The sequence below is a fragment of the Mobula hypostoma genome, chromosome X1, assembly GCF_963921235.1.
Source record: "Mobula hypostoma chromosome X1, sMobHyp1.1, whole genome shotgun sequence".
NCBI classification, from domain to species: Eukaryota; Metazoa; Chordata; class Chondrichthyes; order Myliobatiformes; family Myliobatidae; genus Mobula; species Mobula hypostoma.
This window is the reverse complement of record NC_086128.1, coordinates 27909260-27928759: the sequence shown is the minus strand read 5'-3', so window position 1 is coordinate 27928759 and position 19500 is coordinate 27909260. Positions and strand designations below refer to the sequence as shown.

The following is a 19500-nucleotide window of genomic DNA, read 5'->3' as shown; positions in this document are numbered from 1 at the left end:
CTCACCCACAGTCACCTCATCCTCCCTTTAGAATATTTGTTCAACTTTGGATTGCATCTATCCTGTGCCTTCAGAATTACCCCTAGATGCTCCAGCCAACAGTTCTGTCGTCATCCCATTCTGGTGTCCTCTTCCAGTCAACTTTGGCCAGATCCTCTTTAATGCCACTGTAATTCCCTTGACTCCACTGTAATACTGATATATCTGACTTTAGCTTCTCCCTCTCAAATTGCAGGGTAAACTCTATCATATTATGATCACTGCCTCCCAAGATTTCTTTTACCTTAAGCTCCCTAATCTCATCTGGTTCTTTACACAACATCCAATCCTGAATTGCTCTTCCCCTAGTGAGCTCAACCACAAGCTGCTCTTAAAAAAAAAACATCTCACGGGCATTCTACAGATTCCCACTCTTAGGATCCAAAATCAGCACCTACCTGATTTTCCCAATCTACCTGCATATTGAAATTCCCCGTGACTATCATAACATTGCCCTTATTACATGCTTTTGCTAGTTCTTTGTTGAAATTTATATCCTACATGGCTACTGTTCAGAGGCCTGTAAATAACTCCCATCAGGGTCTTTTTATCCTTCCAGTTTCTTAACTCTACCCACAAGGCTTTTACATCTTCTGATCCTACAGGGATTCTGATCCCTTTCTCAGGATTTAATTTCTTTTTCTTACCAACAGGGCCACCCCACCCTCTCTGCCTGCGTCCCTGTCCTTTCAATACAATATGTATCCTTGGGTGTTAAGCTCCCAACGATGACCTTCTTTCAGCCACGACTCCGTAATGCCCGCAACATCATACCTGCCAATCTCCAACTGTGCTAGAAGATCATCTATCTTGTTCCATATACTGTCTGTATTCAAATATAACACCTTTAGTCCTGTATCCATCACCCTTTTCAATTTAGTCCCCCTTTTACACTTTACCTCATCCCACTGCCTGCAATTTTGCCTATCATCTGCCTGTCCATCCCCACAGTCTCACTAAACACTGTATCAAGTTGTATACCAACTGCCTCACCCTCAGCCCTATCACTACTGTTCCCATCCCCCTGCCAACTTCATTTAAACTGGGGGTTCCCAACCTGGGGTCCATGGACCCCTTGGTTAATGGTAGGGCATCCATGACATAAAAAAGGGTTGGCTTAAACACTCCCTAACAGCTCTAGCAAACCTGCCGAAAAAGGTATTTGTCTCCCTCGGGTTCCACTGTTGCCTTAATTTCTAATAGGAATAGATCAGTGAGGTTTAACTTTCCAGTGTATTCTTCATTGGTTGGATAGTTAGTGCTTTGATAATGGAAAATTTAATAGCTAGTCAAAATGTCTCTGATATATCAGGAGAAAAAAAACCTTTTTAAGAAAAATGGCCTCTGGTTCCATTTAGTTGTTGGAGTTATGGAATATCAAATTCAAAGTTCACATGGGAAATCTATAAAACCAGAGTCAAAATTACAATTGTTTATTCGAGATGTCCACCGAAGGTGGAACAAAAATGCTCCTTGTGCTTAGTTGACCTCTGCCCTGCCACTGTTCATGGAAAGCAGTTAAAGTTCTGTTGGAGTCAATTGTTAAGTAAGAGCTTTGTCAAGGTTATAGAGCAGTTGGAAGCCAGTATCCCAAAGTTTGATATTTTAATTGTAGAATATAAACGCTTAATTTTTTAAAACATTCTTTTTTTTCTTTCATTTTCCTCATAGGAGGAAGAGCAGCAGCAAAAAGTTGAACCAGAAGTTAAAACTCAAACTGTTGCTGTCAAGGAACCAGAAGAGTAAATATTTGCTAATTACAGTTTTGCATGTTTTAATTGAAATGATAGTATGTATATTCTAATAACTCTTAAGGTGCAGTTTCTTAGGGAAAATACTTTATAATTTGGCCTGGTCTGTGTTCATTTTTGGCTTTGGCTACTGAGCACTTCTTTGCAAAGTCACCAAGCTAGTCATGTTCACAAATAAATACCTGCACTTGTGCTACAAGAATATATTGTTCATAAATTAAATTGCCAATGCAATGCAAGTTAGAAATAATCTTATAGACTTTGGTTATGTTTTGACCATATGATGTTTAAAACTGTAGAGATTAATTTATCAAAATTGCTTTATATTCCTGCTTGCAATTAGTCTTAATTTAGTTCTAACTAAGCTATTATTTGAAACTTGAATAAGGGGAGCTGTGCAACATATGTTGACCTGAACATTGTTCTTTATAGGTTGATTAAAAAACACTAGTGACTAGTAAAGACAGCAGCTTGATTTCTTGTCTGACTTTTATTTGAGCTACCTGCATATAGGTTTCAAACTGGGTCTTTAGAAAATGAATCATTGTCCCATTCCTAGAACTGTTGTCTTAATGAATGGTATTTCTAGATTGGGTGCAAGGAGTTTGCAAATTGTAATCTCAGTTTTTTCTTAAATGTTGTGTTTTCTTCAACCGTCTGGGGAGGGGGGTGAAGTTGATATTTGAGATCACATTAATTTTACTTAAATTCTAAAAGTATTTCTTTTTCAGAACTGTAGCAAAGAAGTTGGTTAAAATAATGGCACCAATGACAGAGAGTGAGGTTAGTATCAAGGGACTTTTGCAAATATCCATGACTGTGTTTTTCTTGCACTAATTATGCTTTGTATGAAGGTTATGGCAACATCTGTCTGCCACTAAAATATCCATTTTTTTTTGTAACTGTAAACATGAGATTCTGCAGATGCTGGAAATCTGAAGCAATGCGCGCGCACAAATTCTGGAGGAACTCAACAGGCCAGGCAGTATCTATGCAGAAAAATAAATAGTTGACATTTCAGGCCTAGTCCTGATGAAGGGTCTCAGCTCAAAACATTACCTATTTATTCCTCTCCATGGATATTGCTTGACCTGCTGTGTTCTCCAGAATTTTGTGTGTGTGTTGCTCTCATCCTTTGTAAATAGTTTGACCCTCTTGGGCATCTACTGGTTTGCCATTCAGGACTTGTGTTTTTCTGTTTGGTAAAGACACAATGGTATCAATAATACCAGTATCCATTTATTACTTTACATACTTTTCACTCATTTGTACCACTGACAACTGAGGGTGCTGGCACTGTCCCCATTATGTGCAGCAAGTATGTTCATTATACACTGACTGGCATAATCTGTACAGTCTGTGGATTGTGTTCACAATGCAGTACTGCTGATGAGTGACACCAGATGGATAGTCAGCATAAGATGCTTGACTCCTTCGCGCACCTGTAGCATGCTTATGGCCTTGCTGACACACTTTATGTGGTCCGTGTCAGACCCATCTTGCTAAATTATTTTTGTTCATATTCATCTTTACAAAATTTTGAATACTATTTATTATACAAACTATGTAAGAGATATGAAAGGCAGAATCTAAGATTGGATAAGGGGGCATAAAACTGCTAGTAGCAGGTATAGCAATATTGAACTCTGGACAAGAGCATCAAATCTTAAAACTGGCCAGTGCAATCAGGAGTTGCGTATGCAAGTCTGGACGATGGCTTCAAGTAAACCTGCCAAATTCTGGGCACTGGCAGCAGATTAAAACGGCGCTAAATTCTGTGAAATGGCAGCAGTAATCTCTGGGTTATGGTGGCAGATTGTTAAACACTGAACACCACAATGGTAGCAATTAGAGCATCATTAAACTCTGAACAAAAGCAAGTAAATGCATTAAATTTTGGGCACTTTTTGCCATTAATAACAGCACTAAATTCCGGTCACAGGCAAGAGACCAGTGACAGCTGAATGCGTGACAATGGCAGCAGATTATAGAAACATTAAATGCTGGGCAATGTCAGTGGGTATTAACAGCCGTAAACACTAGGCGGTGGCAGCAGAACAAATAGGCGCTAAATGCCGGGCAGTGGCAGCGGAGCAAAATGGCGCTGAATGCTTGACGGCAGAATTGTATCACCAGTGAACTTGGCAGTTGTGGCGGCAGTAAACGAAATGCGCAGATCTTATTGCTATTCCAATGGTGGCAGATTATGGCAATAGTTATTACCGCACTGAACTGTTATGGGTATGAGTCTATAACAATGTAAACACTATTCCATCAGGACCAAACTCTGAAAACATGCAATGACAAGTATGCTAAATTCTGATCATTCGTTGGCAATAAGTTATAATGGCGCTAAACTTCAGATTCAACCACTTTTCTCCCTATAGTGCATTGTCTGATTGTTATATAGTTTGTTTTCTAATGAACTTTTAACTCTACTACAAAGAAATTTTAAGAAGTGTATTTGTATGTCATGTCAACTTTGAATATGATATTACAGGTAAGTGAGTACAGTTATTTCTGCCCAAAATAATTTAAGCTTTTAAGATATTGTAGCAACAAGTTTTAAAGTTGATGAGAGGTAGGTGAGAGAGGTTTTGTCAATATAAATTTCTGTCTGGTTTAAACATGGATATGTTGAGAAGTAGGGATTATTTCAGGTTTTTTGCATATTCTCACCAGAGTTCTTCCCTCAAGCTTATTTTTAAAATGGTAAAGTACTGAGGTGATGTCGGAGTGCTAATTTGGATGTTCTCTTAGCAGTTGTTTTGTAAGAGACTAGAGATTCTTGGGTACAAGGTTGTGTTCAGTATCTAACTGAGCCATTGTAGAACTTGATTGTGGCCCTCTTGTGATCAAACTGGGGTGGGGGAAAGGCGAGCAACAATGTCAATATACTTGAATCTAACCCAGTCCTTCTGTCTAAAATTAGATTTGTATTTGATACATTTGGGGTTACAGTATTATGATTATTCCTCCACAATTGTTAATTTTTCTCTCAATAAACTTGGTGTTATTAAATCTTTTTCTTCAAATACAGAGGTTAAAGAAAAGAGCAGAGCGCTTCAATGTACCAGGGACAGCTGAGAGTAAGAAAGCTGCTCGTGCTGCACGGTAACTATTGCAAATGACATTCCAACCTTAAGTCACTGTAGTGTGGATCTTGGTGGGAAATAAACTTTTGGGCTTCTGGGCAGTGAATGTGTGGTCATGTGATGCTGCTGCAACTCCTATAAGATTTTCATTGCACTGTGCACATACGGACTTATGCATATGACAAACTCCACATTGACTTTTGACTTTGATATTTTGTGCACATGTGAACAACAGTTATCACTCTGTAAAGGTGGTGTTAGGAGCAATTAAATACACATTGCATCACTTGGCCCCAAAGTCATTGTTAGGCAGTAATGGTAAATGTGCTTCTTAATTCTTGAATCCCTTTTATCCCATTTCCTTGTATCAGTTAAATAATTAAATATTTGTAGTCATTTCAGTACTCAGCTTTACACAGAAAATTTAGTTGCCATAATTCCGTAAGTGGAAGTGTAAATGTTATTTAAGCAATATGCCATTTAAAAGAATGATGAGAGGGCTTGGAATTAATATACATGTAGCTAACACTGAAAATGTCACTGGGCAGCATATAATTGATGTAGAAAAAGAGGTTGGCAGGAATGTAAAGTTTCAATATTTTTCACAACTGTTGTTTAAACCCTAAGCTATTCTTTATTCATTCTCCAATATTGTGTGTGTGTGTGTGTGTATGTATATATATTTTGGCTTTTATCGTTGGATTGGAAATACGCTTTTCCATTTTTGATTGTGATACTTTTATCCTGATTTTATCAGTCTAGTGAACCAGTTTACCTTGGTGTCTTTGGTAGAAAGACTAAATCAGTTTCTGAATGCTAAAGAATGCTAGAAATGTGTGCATGCTTTGGTAAAAACTGAATTGGTCTGGGGTGGTGGTGTGGACAAGAAAAGAGAGGGGAGAAATCTGTAAAAGTGGAAGATGAGTGTCCATTCATTATCTGCCTGCAAAATATTAGTAGGTTTCGTGTCTCTAACTTGTGAGGCGCAGCTAATAATTAAATTCTTAAAAGCAGGAAACTAAAAGTTAGCGATCACTCTAATGGTAATGATTTAAAGATCAATTTTATTTGGCAAATATGCATCAAAGCGTAGAGTGAAATGTGCTGTTTTTTGTCAAATTACATCAGTGTTAAGCTTCATGGATTTAGTTTTAATCCTAGACTGTTCAATTTTAAAGTTTTTCTTGCATTCTCTAGCAATTATATAGAGCGGGGTTCCCAACCTTTTCTTTATGCCATAGACCAATACCATTAAACGGGATTCATGGACCCCCGGTTGGAAACCCCTGATATAGAGGATATTAAAAAAAATGGTTCCAGGGATGTGGGATTTTGACTACCAGGTTAGATGGGAAAGGCTGCAGTTGTTCTAGAAGCAGCAAAGGTGGTGGAGGTTTGATCAAACTATACTATATTGTTTAGATGGAGTAAATAGAGACTGTAATTTGGTAGGTGATACAAAACCAAGGCCACATGCTTATAAACTTTGAGCAAAGGGGTTAATGGGAGGAAAAATATTTTTATGCCCAATGGTTATGCTATGGAACTCTCCACCTGTTTGAGTGGTGGTTAATTTGGATTATAAAAAGGGAATTAGATAGACACTAGGAAGGGAAGTGCAGTGGAATAGGACTGATATGATTACTTTGTGAAGCTAGCACAAATGGCTGCCTCCTGTGCTGTTATAATTGAGTTATTCTCCTCCAAATCATTCTTAATATTTTAATTACTCTCCAGCAGATGGCAGCATTGATGCAGTAACCAGCTGTTTGAATGGTCTTTTGGAGCAAGCTGAGTCTAGGAGTGACGCAAACATTGACCTATCCCATAGTACCTTTATATGTTTTTGAAGAATCTAACCATTTTGTTTATAATTTCTACAACAGGTTTGGACTGCCTATTGTAACAAAAGGTGAGAACGAAATCATGAGTTCGAGTATTATAGATATGGTTTAACCTAAAATCTACCTAAGAAAGGAGAAACAAGCGCAAAAGTATCCATTCCTTCCCATGCGTTAGTAGTATCTGTGGAGGAAAAAGGAAACCCTGTTATTATTCCCGAGTCAATGTCTGTTAACCTTTCCCTCCACAGATGCTGCTTAACCTCTTTATCTAGTAGTTTGCTTTTTCTTGCTCCAGATTTCAGCATCTGCAGTCTCTTGTATTTCTAATGAGTACTGCATACTTTCCCATTCTTCTCATTGTGTCTCTGACAAAATAGATTGTTTTGTTACAGAATTTTAAAAAAATATTTCTGTTGGAAGCTTCATTCACTGTTTTGTTTTTAGTGTTTTGCTTCCCTGCAACCTCCTGTCACCAACAATCAGTTCCTTTGTAATAGAGTTGTACATTTTATTTTCTGAATCTTGAGGAAAAGCTGGTGACAGCACTTGATTCTGGTCTATAAAAGTGCTATTCTCTTGCACTATCTTGAGTTAGAAATATATTTTCATCAAGTCCAAATCCTGATCCTCCTTGCCCACTAATGATGTAGGATTATCTCCAAGTTGCACTTCATGAAGTTGGTTCATCACTACCTTTCTCAAAAGCTATTAAGATTAATTTTGCTAGTATTACCCACATTGCCTAAATGATTTTTTAAAAACAGTTCTAACAACACTTATCACCACCACCCCGGTTTCAATTCTGTTCCACTAGGGAGGGGAAAACAATCTAGTTGACAAGCCGCATCTTGATTTCTTGCCATGCGTCTACCGTGTTGAAAATGTGCTCACCAATGAGAATAGAAAGGTGGAGTATGTTTTAATTGTTGAGAAATTGGAACATGTTGGTGTTCATAAAAACCTGAATGTCATGCATGGATCTTTGGTTAACATGCTAAGTTCAGCAAATAGGGAAGCAAGCAGTATGATAACTTATTTTTGAACTGGGATTTGAGTGCAAGGGTAAAGATGTCTTGGTCCAAGTACATAAAGCCTTTAAAGAAACAGCATCTGGAATATTGTGTATCGGTCTGGTCTTCCTACCTGAGGAAAGGGCGCCACTGTAGCGTAGCGGTCAGCGTGACACTATTACAACTCAGGGTGTTGGAGGTCAGAGTTCAGTTCCAACATCATCTGTAAGGAGCCTGTAGGTCTTCCCTGTGGAATGTATGGGTTTTCTCCAGGTGCTTCAGTGTCCTCCCACAGTCCAAAGACATACCAGTAGGTTGATTGGTCAGTGTACATTGTCTCGTGATTGGGCTAGGAATAAACTGGGGGGTTCTGGGTGATGAGGCTCGAAGGGTTGGAAGGGCTTATTCTGTGCAGTATCTCAATAAATTGATTGAATAAATAAAGCTATGAGGAGTGCAGCTGAGGTATACCACATTGAGATCGTAGGTTTATGAATGAAGAGATTGGACTATACAGTCTTGAGTTTAAAAGAATGCAAGGTGATCTTATTGAAATATACAAAATTCTTGGTGTTTGACAAAGTAGATGTTAAATGAATATCCCTCCTATGGTCAGAGTTCATGATCTCAGTGAAAGAATAGAGGTGTGAAAATATTTCTTCACCCAGAAAGTAGTGAATTTTTGGAATTCTGTACCTGAAGGTTGTGGTGGCTCTCAGTCATTGAGAGATTTTTAGATGTTAGGAGATTAGAGCAATAAGAGTTTAGTGCAGGAGAGCATTGTTGAAGTGAAAGGTCAAATGTGATCTTACTGAATGACAGCAGATACACAGGTGTAAAAGGCCAAATCCTTGTGCATGACTCCCTGTATCTACACTTGAATTAATTCCATTGCTATTGCGTTTCGTATATACCAAAAATCTATTTGTTGATAAATAGTCTTTAGCTGCTTAACAAAGGATCCTATTGCTGCCAGCTTAATTATGCTGATATTGGTCATCTATGAAACTTGCATAGAAACATAGAAAACCTACAGCACAATACAGGCCCTTCAGCCCACAATGCTGTGCTGATCACGTACTTTAGAAATTACCTAGGGTTACCCATAGCCCTCTATTTTTTGAACTACTTGATCAATAGTTTTGTCAACCTACAAATTAGTTTTTGTGTCTCTCATTAAAGTCATTATTTAATGACATTTTAGTACTTGGAGGCGTTTGTCTGCTCTTGCAATTCAAATTGCATTATTGTGTCCCATGTAATTCTAGCATACTTAATCTACATAATACAGTACTTGGTGTCAATGCTGCACAAAGCCATTGAATAACCATACAGTAACGTAGTCAGTATTTGAACATGTCTGTACTGTTTCCCGTACTTAAAACTGTTGACCAGGCTGATGGGTAAATCACTTTCTATTTCAGTTACTTCTGGGAATATCAAAACTGCGGTAAGTTTCTGAATATAATTCAGTCTCATCCAGATTTTCAATTTTTCCTCTATATCTAACTGTTGGTCAAAGTTTTTGAGTAATTGTTAATATGTTCCCTCCAAACTTGCCTGTGTCCTTATGGACTCAAATGTGGTCACACATGCTTTTAGAGTCAGTTGTATAGCATAGAAATGGGTACTTGTCTCCATGCTGGCCAAGCTACTTATCTGAGTTAGTTTCATTTTTGTCTATCCCATATCCCAGGGATCCCCAACCTTTTTTGCACCACGGAACGGTTTAATATTGACGATATTCTTGTGAACTGGCAGACGGGAGTGGGGGGTGTTCAAGTTCAACGGTGTGTGACGGAATGAGGAAAGGTGCAGCTGACGCGTATCGTTTCATATTGTCAAATCATATCGTTTCCTCGCAGCCCGGTGGTTGGGGACCACTGCCATATCCCTCTAATTTGAAACCTTTCCTCTGAATACACCTGTCTAAATATCTTTTAACCATTGCAATTGTACCCACAACCACCACTACTTCTGGCAGCTTGTTTCATTACCCACCTCACTCTGTGTTGAAAAACTTGCCTTTAAATCTTTTACCTTTCACCTTAAACCTATGCCTTCTAGTTTTAGAATTTCCTACGCTGGGATAGACTGTTACCATTCAACTTGCCCATGTTTCTCATGATTTACACCCCCTCAGTTTCCTACACCAATGTCTTGAACAGCTGCATTGTGACATCCCAATTGTTATACTCAATGCCCTTACTGCTGAAGGCCAGCATGCCAAATGCCGCCTTCACCTCTCTGTCTACTTAGGTCCCTGTAAGCGGTGACACATGTATTTGTATCCTGAGGCACCTCAGTTCTTTTCGCTAAGGTGTTGACCAAAATGCAACACCTTGCACTTCTCCAAGTTAATTCCATCTGTCATTCCTTGGCCCATTTTCCCAGTTGATCTTGATCTTGTAATGTCATTACCACTACCAATGTTAGTGTCAGTCGCAGAGATTAGTTTTGGAGTGATTTAGCTTTGCTGCATATAGCTGCAATGAGCATTGAGTACTGTTTAAAATAGCTTCCAGCTAGAACAACTGGCAACCTGTGGTCTAAAAGTGAAGTCAGTCATCTGCAACAATGCCTTAAACTGATTAGGCTTTTGTTTGTATATGGATTTGATGGAAGTGTGTGTGATGTACAGTCATATATTTAACATTAGTCTGGACTGCATTTAGGTTTTTTAATCACTTCCACATCTCATTGGGCTATCTCTGATCTTTCCAAGCTACAGTTCTTGGCTGTGTCAAATTTTGTATATGTAACTGCAGAGTACCATAATAAGATCATGTACTTTCAAAACAATTGAAAATTTTCATTAATCTCTGTCACCAAGAGATTGATTAGATTTAATTGTCACATGTACATCGAAATATGCAATGAAACACGTCATTTATGTTAAATCAGCAAGGATTGTTCAGAGCAGCCTGCAAGTTTTGCCATGCCTCTCGCACCAATGTAGCATGCCCACAACTCACTAACCCCGACCTATGTCTTTTGGAATGTGGGAGTAAATCAGAGCACCAGGAGGAAACCTATGCGGTCATGGGGAGAATGTGCAAACTCCTTACAGCGGCAGGAATTGAACCCTGATCTGACAGCTGGCATTATAAAAGTGTGGCAATAACTGCTACGCTACTGTGCCACCCCAAAAACTAAGAATTTTGGGCTGTTAAGCATCAAGTTTCCCCTGTGTTTATGGCTGTGCCCTTTATTCTCCTGTGAAGTGCTTTGCTTATTCTACAGTGTCATGGGTAGTGGGAATGAGAAGTACTATTTAATTTCATTATGTATCAAACTTAAATATTCTGAAGGATAACTCTTAATTTTCAGATCAGTGCAGAAAAATTGAGAGAGAGGGCTGAAAGATTTGGTATGAATGTATCATCAATCTCAAAAAAGGTATGTGCCAGCTCTCAATTTAAGATACATACTGGTGTATCCCTTCTTTTAGTTGGGATTTCAAAACATTGGAGTTTTGAGTTAATTTTGAGTTTTTTCCTTTTCATGTTCCTTTGGTATGAACAGTGTTCAAACCAAGAAGGAGGAGGAAATACCCTGTTTAATTTTGAGCTAAATAATACTGTACTGTATAATTAAGATGCTACGTTCACTGTGTCATAATGTTTAAGTGTGGACCCCTTCAGTGGCTGTTTTTAAATATTATCACTTGCAAAGAAGTGCACACCGTAACAGGTTGTAGTTTCCATGTTTTTTAAAAAAAATGTAATTTGTGTCTATTCATTATGAAGAATTGTGAAAAATCTGTTGATAGATTTATCCCCAATATTTTGTTAAGTCGGGCAATCCAGTAAACATCGCTGCTTGGGTAATTTGTTCAAATGCTTCTGCACTTGGTGCACTAAGTCTGGCCCCGACAATTCGTTAGACTGGCTCTGCTTGGGCCGTTTGTTACCGAAGTCGGCTTGGACCCACCAGGCAAACAACAGCATACGCCCGACCTCAAGCCCGATCATGAAACGTTTATTTTTACATATGTTTGTGTTAATGAGTGTTGTGGGAATTTTGAATAAGCGTTCACTTCAGTAATATTATGAAACCATTCTGAGTGTTATAAATTGTGTTACTGAAATGATTCATTATATAACATGTTGCTTAAGTTTTTAAAACTTAATGGGTAAATAAAAGAACAGTAGTTTTATTATGCTAATGCAGGCATATTGGCTCTGCATTTTAAATCCATCTCAGTCCAACTTTGTTAACCTGAGTGTTATTCAGTTGGAATCTTTCATTAACCTTGTTACAGCTGTTGTTGGTGCACCTTGCAATTACAATATTTGTATGATGACTTACAGTGACCAAGTGATGATGATACTTCAGAAAATATAAATGACATTTGATAAATTTTAAACATTTTGTTTGCATTGTTGGTTGTAGTATTACTAGTTGAGATAATGGGTAATGTAAGTGGGAGAAAGGAGGAGATGGACTGATCTAGTTTATAGACTGCAAATCACTTGTCTTTATTTGGCAGACTGGTGAATCAGATTCTACTGTACTTGGCCTTCATTGGGTATAAAAGTGTTATTATAGTTATGTATTTGATACAATGCCCTCTTAGAGAAAATGCACATGTGGAACAAATTGTAATCACCTCCTTTAGGTGGAAAGTGTTTTGATGAACAAAGTTAGAAAATTTCATTATCATGGGGTGTTTGAAGCTTTGTACAGATTTAGAACTGGGCTTCCTGCAGCATATTGTGAGATAATGATCCTTTTGCATAAAACTGGAGCCACAGTCATCTACCTTAAATATCCAGTTTGCCATTTCTTTAAAACTACACACATCTCAGTCATCATCCAATTTCATTTTTGCAGTGAATATAAACTTTTATTATACAGCTCCATCTGTCACCTGGGCTTTTGTCTGCAAACAATTTGGCTTTGTGGTAAGAGTGCTGCTTGTGTGAGCCTCTTAAGGCAACAATATGTTCATTCCACCCCCTCCCAAGTTCTTGTGGAGCTCTCCGTCAAGCCATGCTAGTTAACATAATGAGTGTTGACAGCAGGATGAACACAACTGGCAGCTACAAAAATTGTAGCCGAGTGAAATTGTCATTGGCTTGTGATTGATGTGTGCACCATCTCTTTGTCTGCTCACAGCTCTATATCGATCTGCTTGGCCCCACTCCATAGCAGAATGGTAATGGTGTACAATTAAAACCTGCAATGCCAGGGATTACAATATCTAAGCCAATGAACAGAACATGGTCATCATAACTAGGCACAAGCATCCCCATGTGTGGATTTGTACAGTCCTGCTTTCCTTCCAGGTTTTTCAAAATAGGTCTTATGGAGTCATTTTTTTAAAAGGAATTTCATGGTGAAATGGGTCATTTTATGCTTGAACACATTGTAATTATAGATTGTTTTTCCTCAGTGGCTTTCTATTTTTTAACCTGAAATTGAATCCTAGTTCTTATCTTGAGATACACTAAAAATATACTTTAGAATTAATATTTTGTAATTATGGTAATTTCTGAATAGATCTTGACAACACAAATAGGGTGTTCAAATGGTTTACCAGTTTTAAATGTCACTTTCTTGGAGCTTAATGGCTGTAATTTACAATGTTGAATTGACTACAGCATAGGAGCTATTTGAATTTATTGAATGTTTCCTGCTGCTACCAACCAGATGCCCACCTTCAGAGCTTTAATGTCATTGCTTTTAACTTGACAAGGATTTGCTTTGCACATTATTTTTGGGTAATGTTAGTCAATTAACTTGAACAGATTACTTTATTATTTTAAAAATCTCTAATTATATTCTGTTATGAGCCTCTAGATTCCCTGTTTAAGATTGGTTAAGGGGAGCGAGTGAAGTTTACATTGCTGATGAAAGTAAATTTTATCACCAATGCAGTTTAGTCAGCTAACTCAGACAGTGAAGCAGAGTTTTAATTTTAAAAACTTTTTTTTAAACTCGGATTGCTGTTAGAATATCTAGGTGCACCCTCAGTGAAGACCAGGTCATTGAAGTTGTTGCAAGAATTCTTTCCAAGCTGTTTTTTTTGTGTGTGCTGTATTTTCTCTTCCCTTTCATTTCTGCATGTTACAGCAGACATTCTCTTGACTCTAAATTTGCTTATCTTTCAGAATTGACTGTAGTCTTTTGTCTTGAATGTGTACTCAAAGCTTTTTGCTGAATGTCAATACATTGGCCATAGGGGAACACGTGATTTTTCTCCTTGTCTCACCCTTGCAAGTTCTTTTCAGCAGGTATTACCAAGGAGGAATTGGTGGGAGCCTTTATTATTTCAATCTCTACTACACCAGTCTAAAAGCAGGGAATGTTGTACACTTAAGCCCTGCTTTGTAATTCACAATGTTTTCTTGTCTCTTTGTTTGTCTTTACTCACATTTGGAAGGTGCTTTTCAAATTCAGTTGCTTGGACTTTTTTCTTTTGTACATAGCATCTTTACACCACTTTGTACAACAGTTCTCTTGACAAATTTATTGTCATCTATGTTACATAGTGCCTATAAAAAGCATTCACCCACCCCACACCACCCCCCCCCGGAAGTTTTCATGTTTTATTGTTCTGCAATATTGAATCACAGTGGATTTAATTTGGCGTTTTTTTTACATTGATCAGCAGAAAAGACTCTTTTGTGTCAGTGAAAACAAACTTCTACAAATTGGTCTAAAGTTATTACAATTATCAAACACAAAATAATTGCATAATTACTCACCCCTTCAAGTCAGTATTTAGTAGATGCACCTTTGGCAGCAATTACAGCCTTGAGTCTGTGTGGATAGGTCTCTATCTGCTTTGCACATCTGGACACTCCAATTTTTTCCTATTCTTCTTTCCAAACCTGCTCAAGCTCTGTCAGATTGTGTGGGGATTGTAAGTGAACAGCTCTTTACAAGTCCAGCCACAGATTCTCAATTGGATTGAGGTCTGACCTCTGACTTGGTCACTCCAGGATATTAACTTTTTTGATTTTGAGCCATTCCTGTGTAGCTTTGGCTTTACGCTTGGGGTCATTGTCTTGCTGGAAAACAAATTTTCTCCCAAATCACATTTTTCTTACAGTTTTCTTGCATCAGGTTTTCCTCCAAGATTTCCCAGTATTTTGCTGCATTCATTTTACCCTCTTATAGGCCCTGCTGCAGTGAAGCATCCCCACAGCATGATGCAACCACCACCATGCTTCATGGTAGGGATGGTGTGTTTTTGAGGTGCGGTGTTCGGCTTACGCCAAACATAGATTTTAGTCTAATGGCCAAAAATCTCAGTTTTGATTTTTTCAGACCATAGAACCACTTTCCAGTTGACTTCAGAGTCTCTCACATGCTTTCTGGCAAACTCCAGCTGAGATTTCATTTGAGTTTTTTCAACAGTGACTTTCTCTTTGCCACTCTCCCATAAAGCTATGACTGGTGAAGCACCCGGGCAACAGTTGTTGTATGTGCAGTCTCTCCCATCTCAGCCACTGAAGCTTGTAACTCCTCCAGAGTTGTCATAGGTCTCTTGGTGGCCTCCCTCACTAGTCTCCTTCTTGCACAGTCACTCAGTTTCTGAGAACAGCCTGCTCTCAGCAGATTTACAGCAGTACCACATTCTTCATTTCTTGATGATTGACTTAACTGTACTCCAAGGGATATTCATTGACTTGGAAATTTTCTTGTATCCATCTCCTGACTTGTGCTTTTCAATAACCTTTTCACTGAATTGTCGGCGTGTTTTTCTGTCTTCATGATGTAGTTTTTGCCAGGATACTGACTCACCAGCAGTTGGACCTTCCAGATACTGGTGTATTTTTACTACAATCAATTGAAACACCTTGACTGCACACCGATCTCCATTTAACTAATTATGTGACTGGTAAAACCAATTGGCTGTACCAGTGATGATTTGGTGTGTCATTTTAAAGGGGTTGATTACTTATGCAATCAATTATTTTGTGCTTATATTTGTAATTAATTTAGATCACTTTGTAAAGATCTGTTTTCACTTTGACATGAAAGACTTTTTTTCTGTTGATCAGTGTCAAAAAAGCCAAATTAAATCTACTGTGATTCAATGTTGTAAAACAATAAAACATGAAAACTTCTGAGAGGTTAAATACTTTTTATAGGCACTGTAAGCATTTGAGCTTTTAAAAAGTGAAGGAATAAGGTACTACATTGAATCCTCCTGTACTAGTTAGCTCATTGGTTTTTATTTTGTTTGTGCAGCATTTTTTTTAAACTTGTTTGGTCTTGCAAAGCAGAGTGCAACAGTAATTCACATTCATATAGTGCCTTAGCATCTAGGGCTTGAATACCATTAATATGTACCACTGGGAGGGGTGACCAAAAGCTAGGTCAACAACAAAGGTTTGAGGAGTTGAGAAAACAGCTGTCGTTGGTGAAGTACTTTCAAATTGGCGCAAATATTTTGGATGTGAGTCGTCTAAGAAAAAGGGTAGATGAAGGCAAATTAATAGATAAAATGTGAGTTTTCCAACAGGTGCCATGCACACTTCAGAAAGTGAGAAGTTATAGTATAGTTAGACCAGATATGATCAAGACATAATCAAGACATGAAACAGAGTGGTAGAAAGTGGAGAGGGACCACAAGAGTCAATGCTGGAACTTGGTCCAGTTTTTTTTTTAGTTTTTGGAATCAAAAACTCCCAAAATTAGCATGTAGAATTAAGTTGATGGGATAGGCAGTACCGAGGAGGAAGTAAACATTGGAGAATGGTTGTATGATTAATATATTAATTTCTTTTATTATTGCTTACTTTTAAGAAAATGAGGTTATGATTGACTTGGAAATTGATTTATGGGGTAAAGAAAGGAATGAGAGATCCCAGTACAGATACACATCACTAAATGTAATACTGCAGGGTAAAAAGGCCATTTCAAAATGCATATTAAACTTTAGGTTTCTTTCCACAGAAAAGGTGGTTAAGATTTGTTAAACCTGTTTCTAACCTTGGTTAGACCATTCTACATGCAGACAATGGAGAGGATACAGTAAGGAATTGTATGCATGGTTTTGGGTATTCAGATTATACCTGTTGATCCTTCAAGATAAAATGGAGACTGAGGGATAACCTATGGGTCTTTTAAAGTTCTGAAGTGTTTAGAATAGACATCGTAATTCCACCTACAGGGAAAAGCAAAACTAGGAGACTTCATTGCGTGACCTGAAGCCTAAAGGGTAAGTCAAAAATATCTGAATTAGAATGGCAAGACTATGGAATTTACTAATGCAGGAGTGATTTGAGGAAATAATATAGATATATTTAATGAGAGATTAGATAAGTATGTGAAAGAGAAGGAAAAGGGGTTATGTTGTGAGTTGCTGAAAGATGGGAAGAAACTCGAACTCTGCAACTGAAATAGTTAATTTGACCTGCCCAGCCCAGACCATTGTTTATAATTTTATATGGAAGTAGATGGTATTGGTGTTGAATGACTGTTGATTAGTGGTACATCTTGGAGTAAAATTGGATGTGAGAGAGTAGATACAATATGGGATAATTAGCAAACAGTTAGGCTAGGGACCAAGAACGTAAAGCTCTGGCTTTCCCAGTATTAAAGTGGAGGAAAGTCTGAGTACTAGTAGACAAGGGAGGGGCTCTGCCAGTGAGCATTTGAAACGCAGCTTGTAGACTAAAGAAATGCTGGTAAAGCTACAGAGGGAAAGCTGTTTTGTTTTCTGAGTCTAGCTTAATGTATTTCTTTTAAATTGAAAAGTGCTTTTTAGGACACTGAATGTAATCTAAAAAGTCAACCTATCACATTGCAGCTGTTACTTGTTGATGTAGGCAACACTAAATCATTTGTTATCACTGAGATTGATTCTTGGCTGCTGGACAATCCCAGCCCTCTGGAGCTTAGCCCAAATGTGCATTGTTAAGGTACTAATGTAGTGCCTTGTACAGTATTGTATTGTGTGTGCACATTGTGTTGAATCTTGCTGCCCTCTGTCAATTTTGGTCACTTTAAACTTCAATGTGTGTTTTCTTGCAGACTGAAGATGACGAGAAGATGAAGAAGAGGAAGGAACGATTTGGAATTGTGACTAGTTCGGGAGGAGGTGGAGATGATGTTGAGGTAATCAAATTAGCACAATTATCCAGCGCCTCAAATACACCAGCTCTAACCTCTAGATTTGTTCATGATTGGTTACATAAATGTAAGGATCTTAATTTTTGGATATTTTGCTCCTTGGGAATCTGTGGAGTGGTTTAAGTTACATGATTATAATTGTAACTGACAAATTCCCAATGTAATCATCTTAAATCCAAATTGAATACACTCTTGCCATTCCAGGGGAAATGGAGGTGAAACATTTAAGATACAGATCACCTCTGCTGTCATTGAATGGTGAAACTAGCTTGAAGGTCTCAGTGGGCTCCTCATGTTCCTATGTTCTTAAAACAAATTGAATTTAATTTTCTTATGGTTAAGTGGCTATAAGTTATGGTATCAGTATGCTATATACAGTGATGCTAGAAAGTTTGTGAACCCTATAGGATTTTCTCTCTGCATAAGTATGACCTAAAATATGATCAGTTCTTCATGTGAGTACTAAAACTAGGTAAAGAGAGCACAAAAAATAAATAACACAAAAAATTATACTTCATTTATTTATTGAGAAAAATGATCCCACTTACATGTATCTGTGAACCTCTGGGGTAATGCCTTCTACAAAAGCTGTTTGGAGTCAGGTGTTCCAATCAATGATATGAGATTGGAGGTGTGGGTTGTAGAGGTGCCCTGCCCTATATATAAAAAAAAAGACACACAAAGTGATGTTACTGACAGAACAATTGTTGAGATGTGTGAAGCTGGAAAAGGCTACAAGGGCATTTCTAAAGACCTGAGTGTTCATCAATCCACAGTAAGAGAAGTTGTCTACAAATGGAAGAAACTCAGTACTGTTGCTACTCTCCCTAGGGGTGGGCATCCTGCAAAGATCACACCAAGAGCGCAACGTGCAGTGCTGAAGGAGATGAGAAAGAACCCAAGGGGTTAACAGCAAAAGACCTGCAGAAACCTCTAGATATTGCTAAAGTTTCTGTTCATATGTCCACTACAAGAAAAACAATGATGCTCTTGGAAGGACACCACGGTGGAAACCACTGCTCTCCAAAAAAAAAACATTGCTGCATGTCTCAAGTTTGCAAAAGACCAACAGAATGTTCTACAGTGCTTCCAGGACAATGTTCTATGGACAGGTGAGACAAAAGTTGAACCTTTTGGCAGAAATGCACATTGCTATGTTTGGAAGAAAAGGGGCACTGCACACCAACATCTCATCCCAACTGTGAAGCATGGTGGAAGGAGCATCATGGTTTGGGGCTGCTTTGCTGCCTTAGAGCCTGGACAGCTTGGGATTGTTGATGGAACAATGAATTCAAAATTGTATCAAGACATTTTACAGGGTAGCAGTCCATCACCTGAAGCTTGATAGAAGTTGGATAATGCAACAAGACAAGGATGCGAAAGTCAAGAGTAAATCAACAACAGAATGGTTTAAAAAGAAGAACATTTGTGTTTTGGAAAGGCTGAGTCAAAGTCCTGACCTTAATCCTATAGAAATGTTGTGGAAGGACCTGAAGTAAGCAGTTCATGCAAGGAAGCCCACCAACATCCCAGAGTTGAAGCAGTTTTGTAAGGAGGAATGGCCTAAAATTCTTCCAAGCCAATGTGCAGGGCTGATCACCAGTTACTGAAAGCAAAGGTTCACATACTTTTTCCAGCAAATATATGTAATATTGGATCATTTTTCTCA

At 38.1% G+C, this 19500-nt stretch overlaps 1 protein-coding gene across 1 annotated transcript in view; it reads left to right on the top strand.

The window, feature by feature from the left end:
• sarnp (SAP domain containing ribonucleoprotein) overlaps positions 1-19500 on the top strand; it is a 37826-nt gene that overhangs the window by 6715 nt on the left and 11611 nt on the right. Inside the window, exons 4-8 of the mRNA XM_063037811.1 lie at positions 1711-1781; positions 2522-2573; positions 4831-4904; positions 9135-9189; positions 17733-17816. Coding sequence (XP_062893881.1) covers positions 1711-1781; positions 2522-2573; positions 4831-4904; positions 9135-9189; positions 17733-17816 — 336 coding nt within the window. The remainder of the gene's footprint in view (positions 1-1710; positions 1782-2521; positions 2574-4830; positions 4905-9134; positions 9190-17732; positions 17817-19500) is intronic.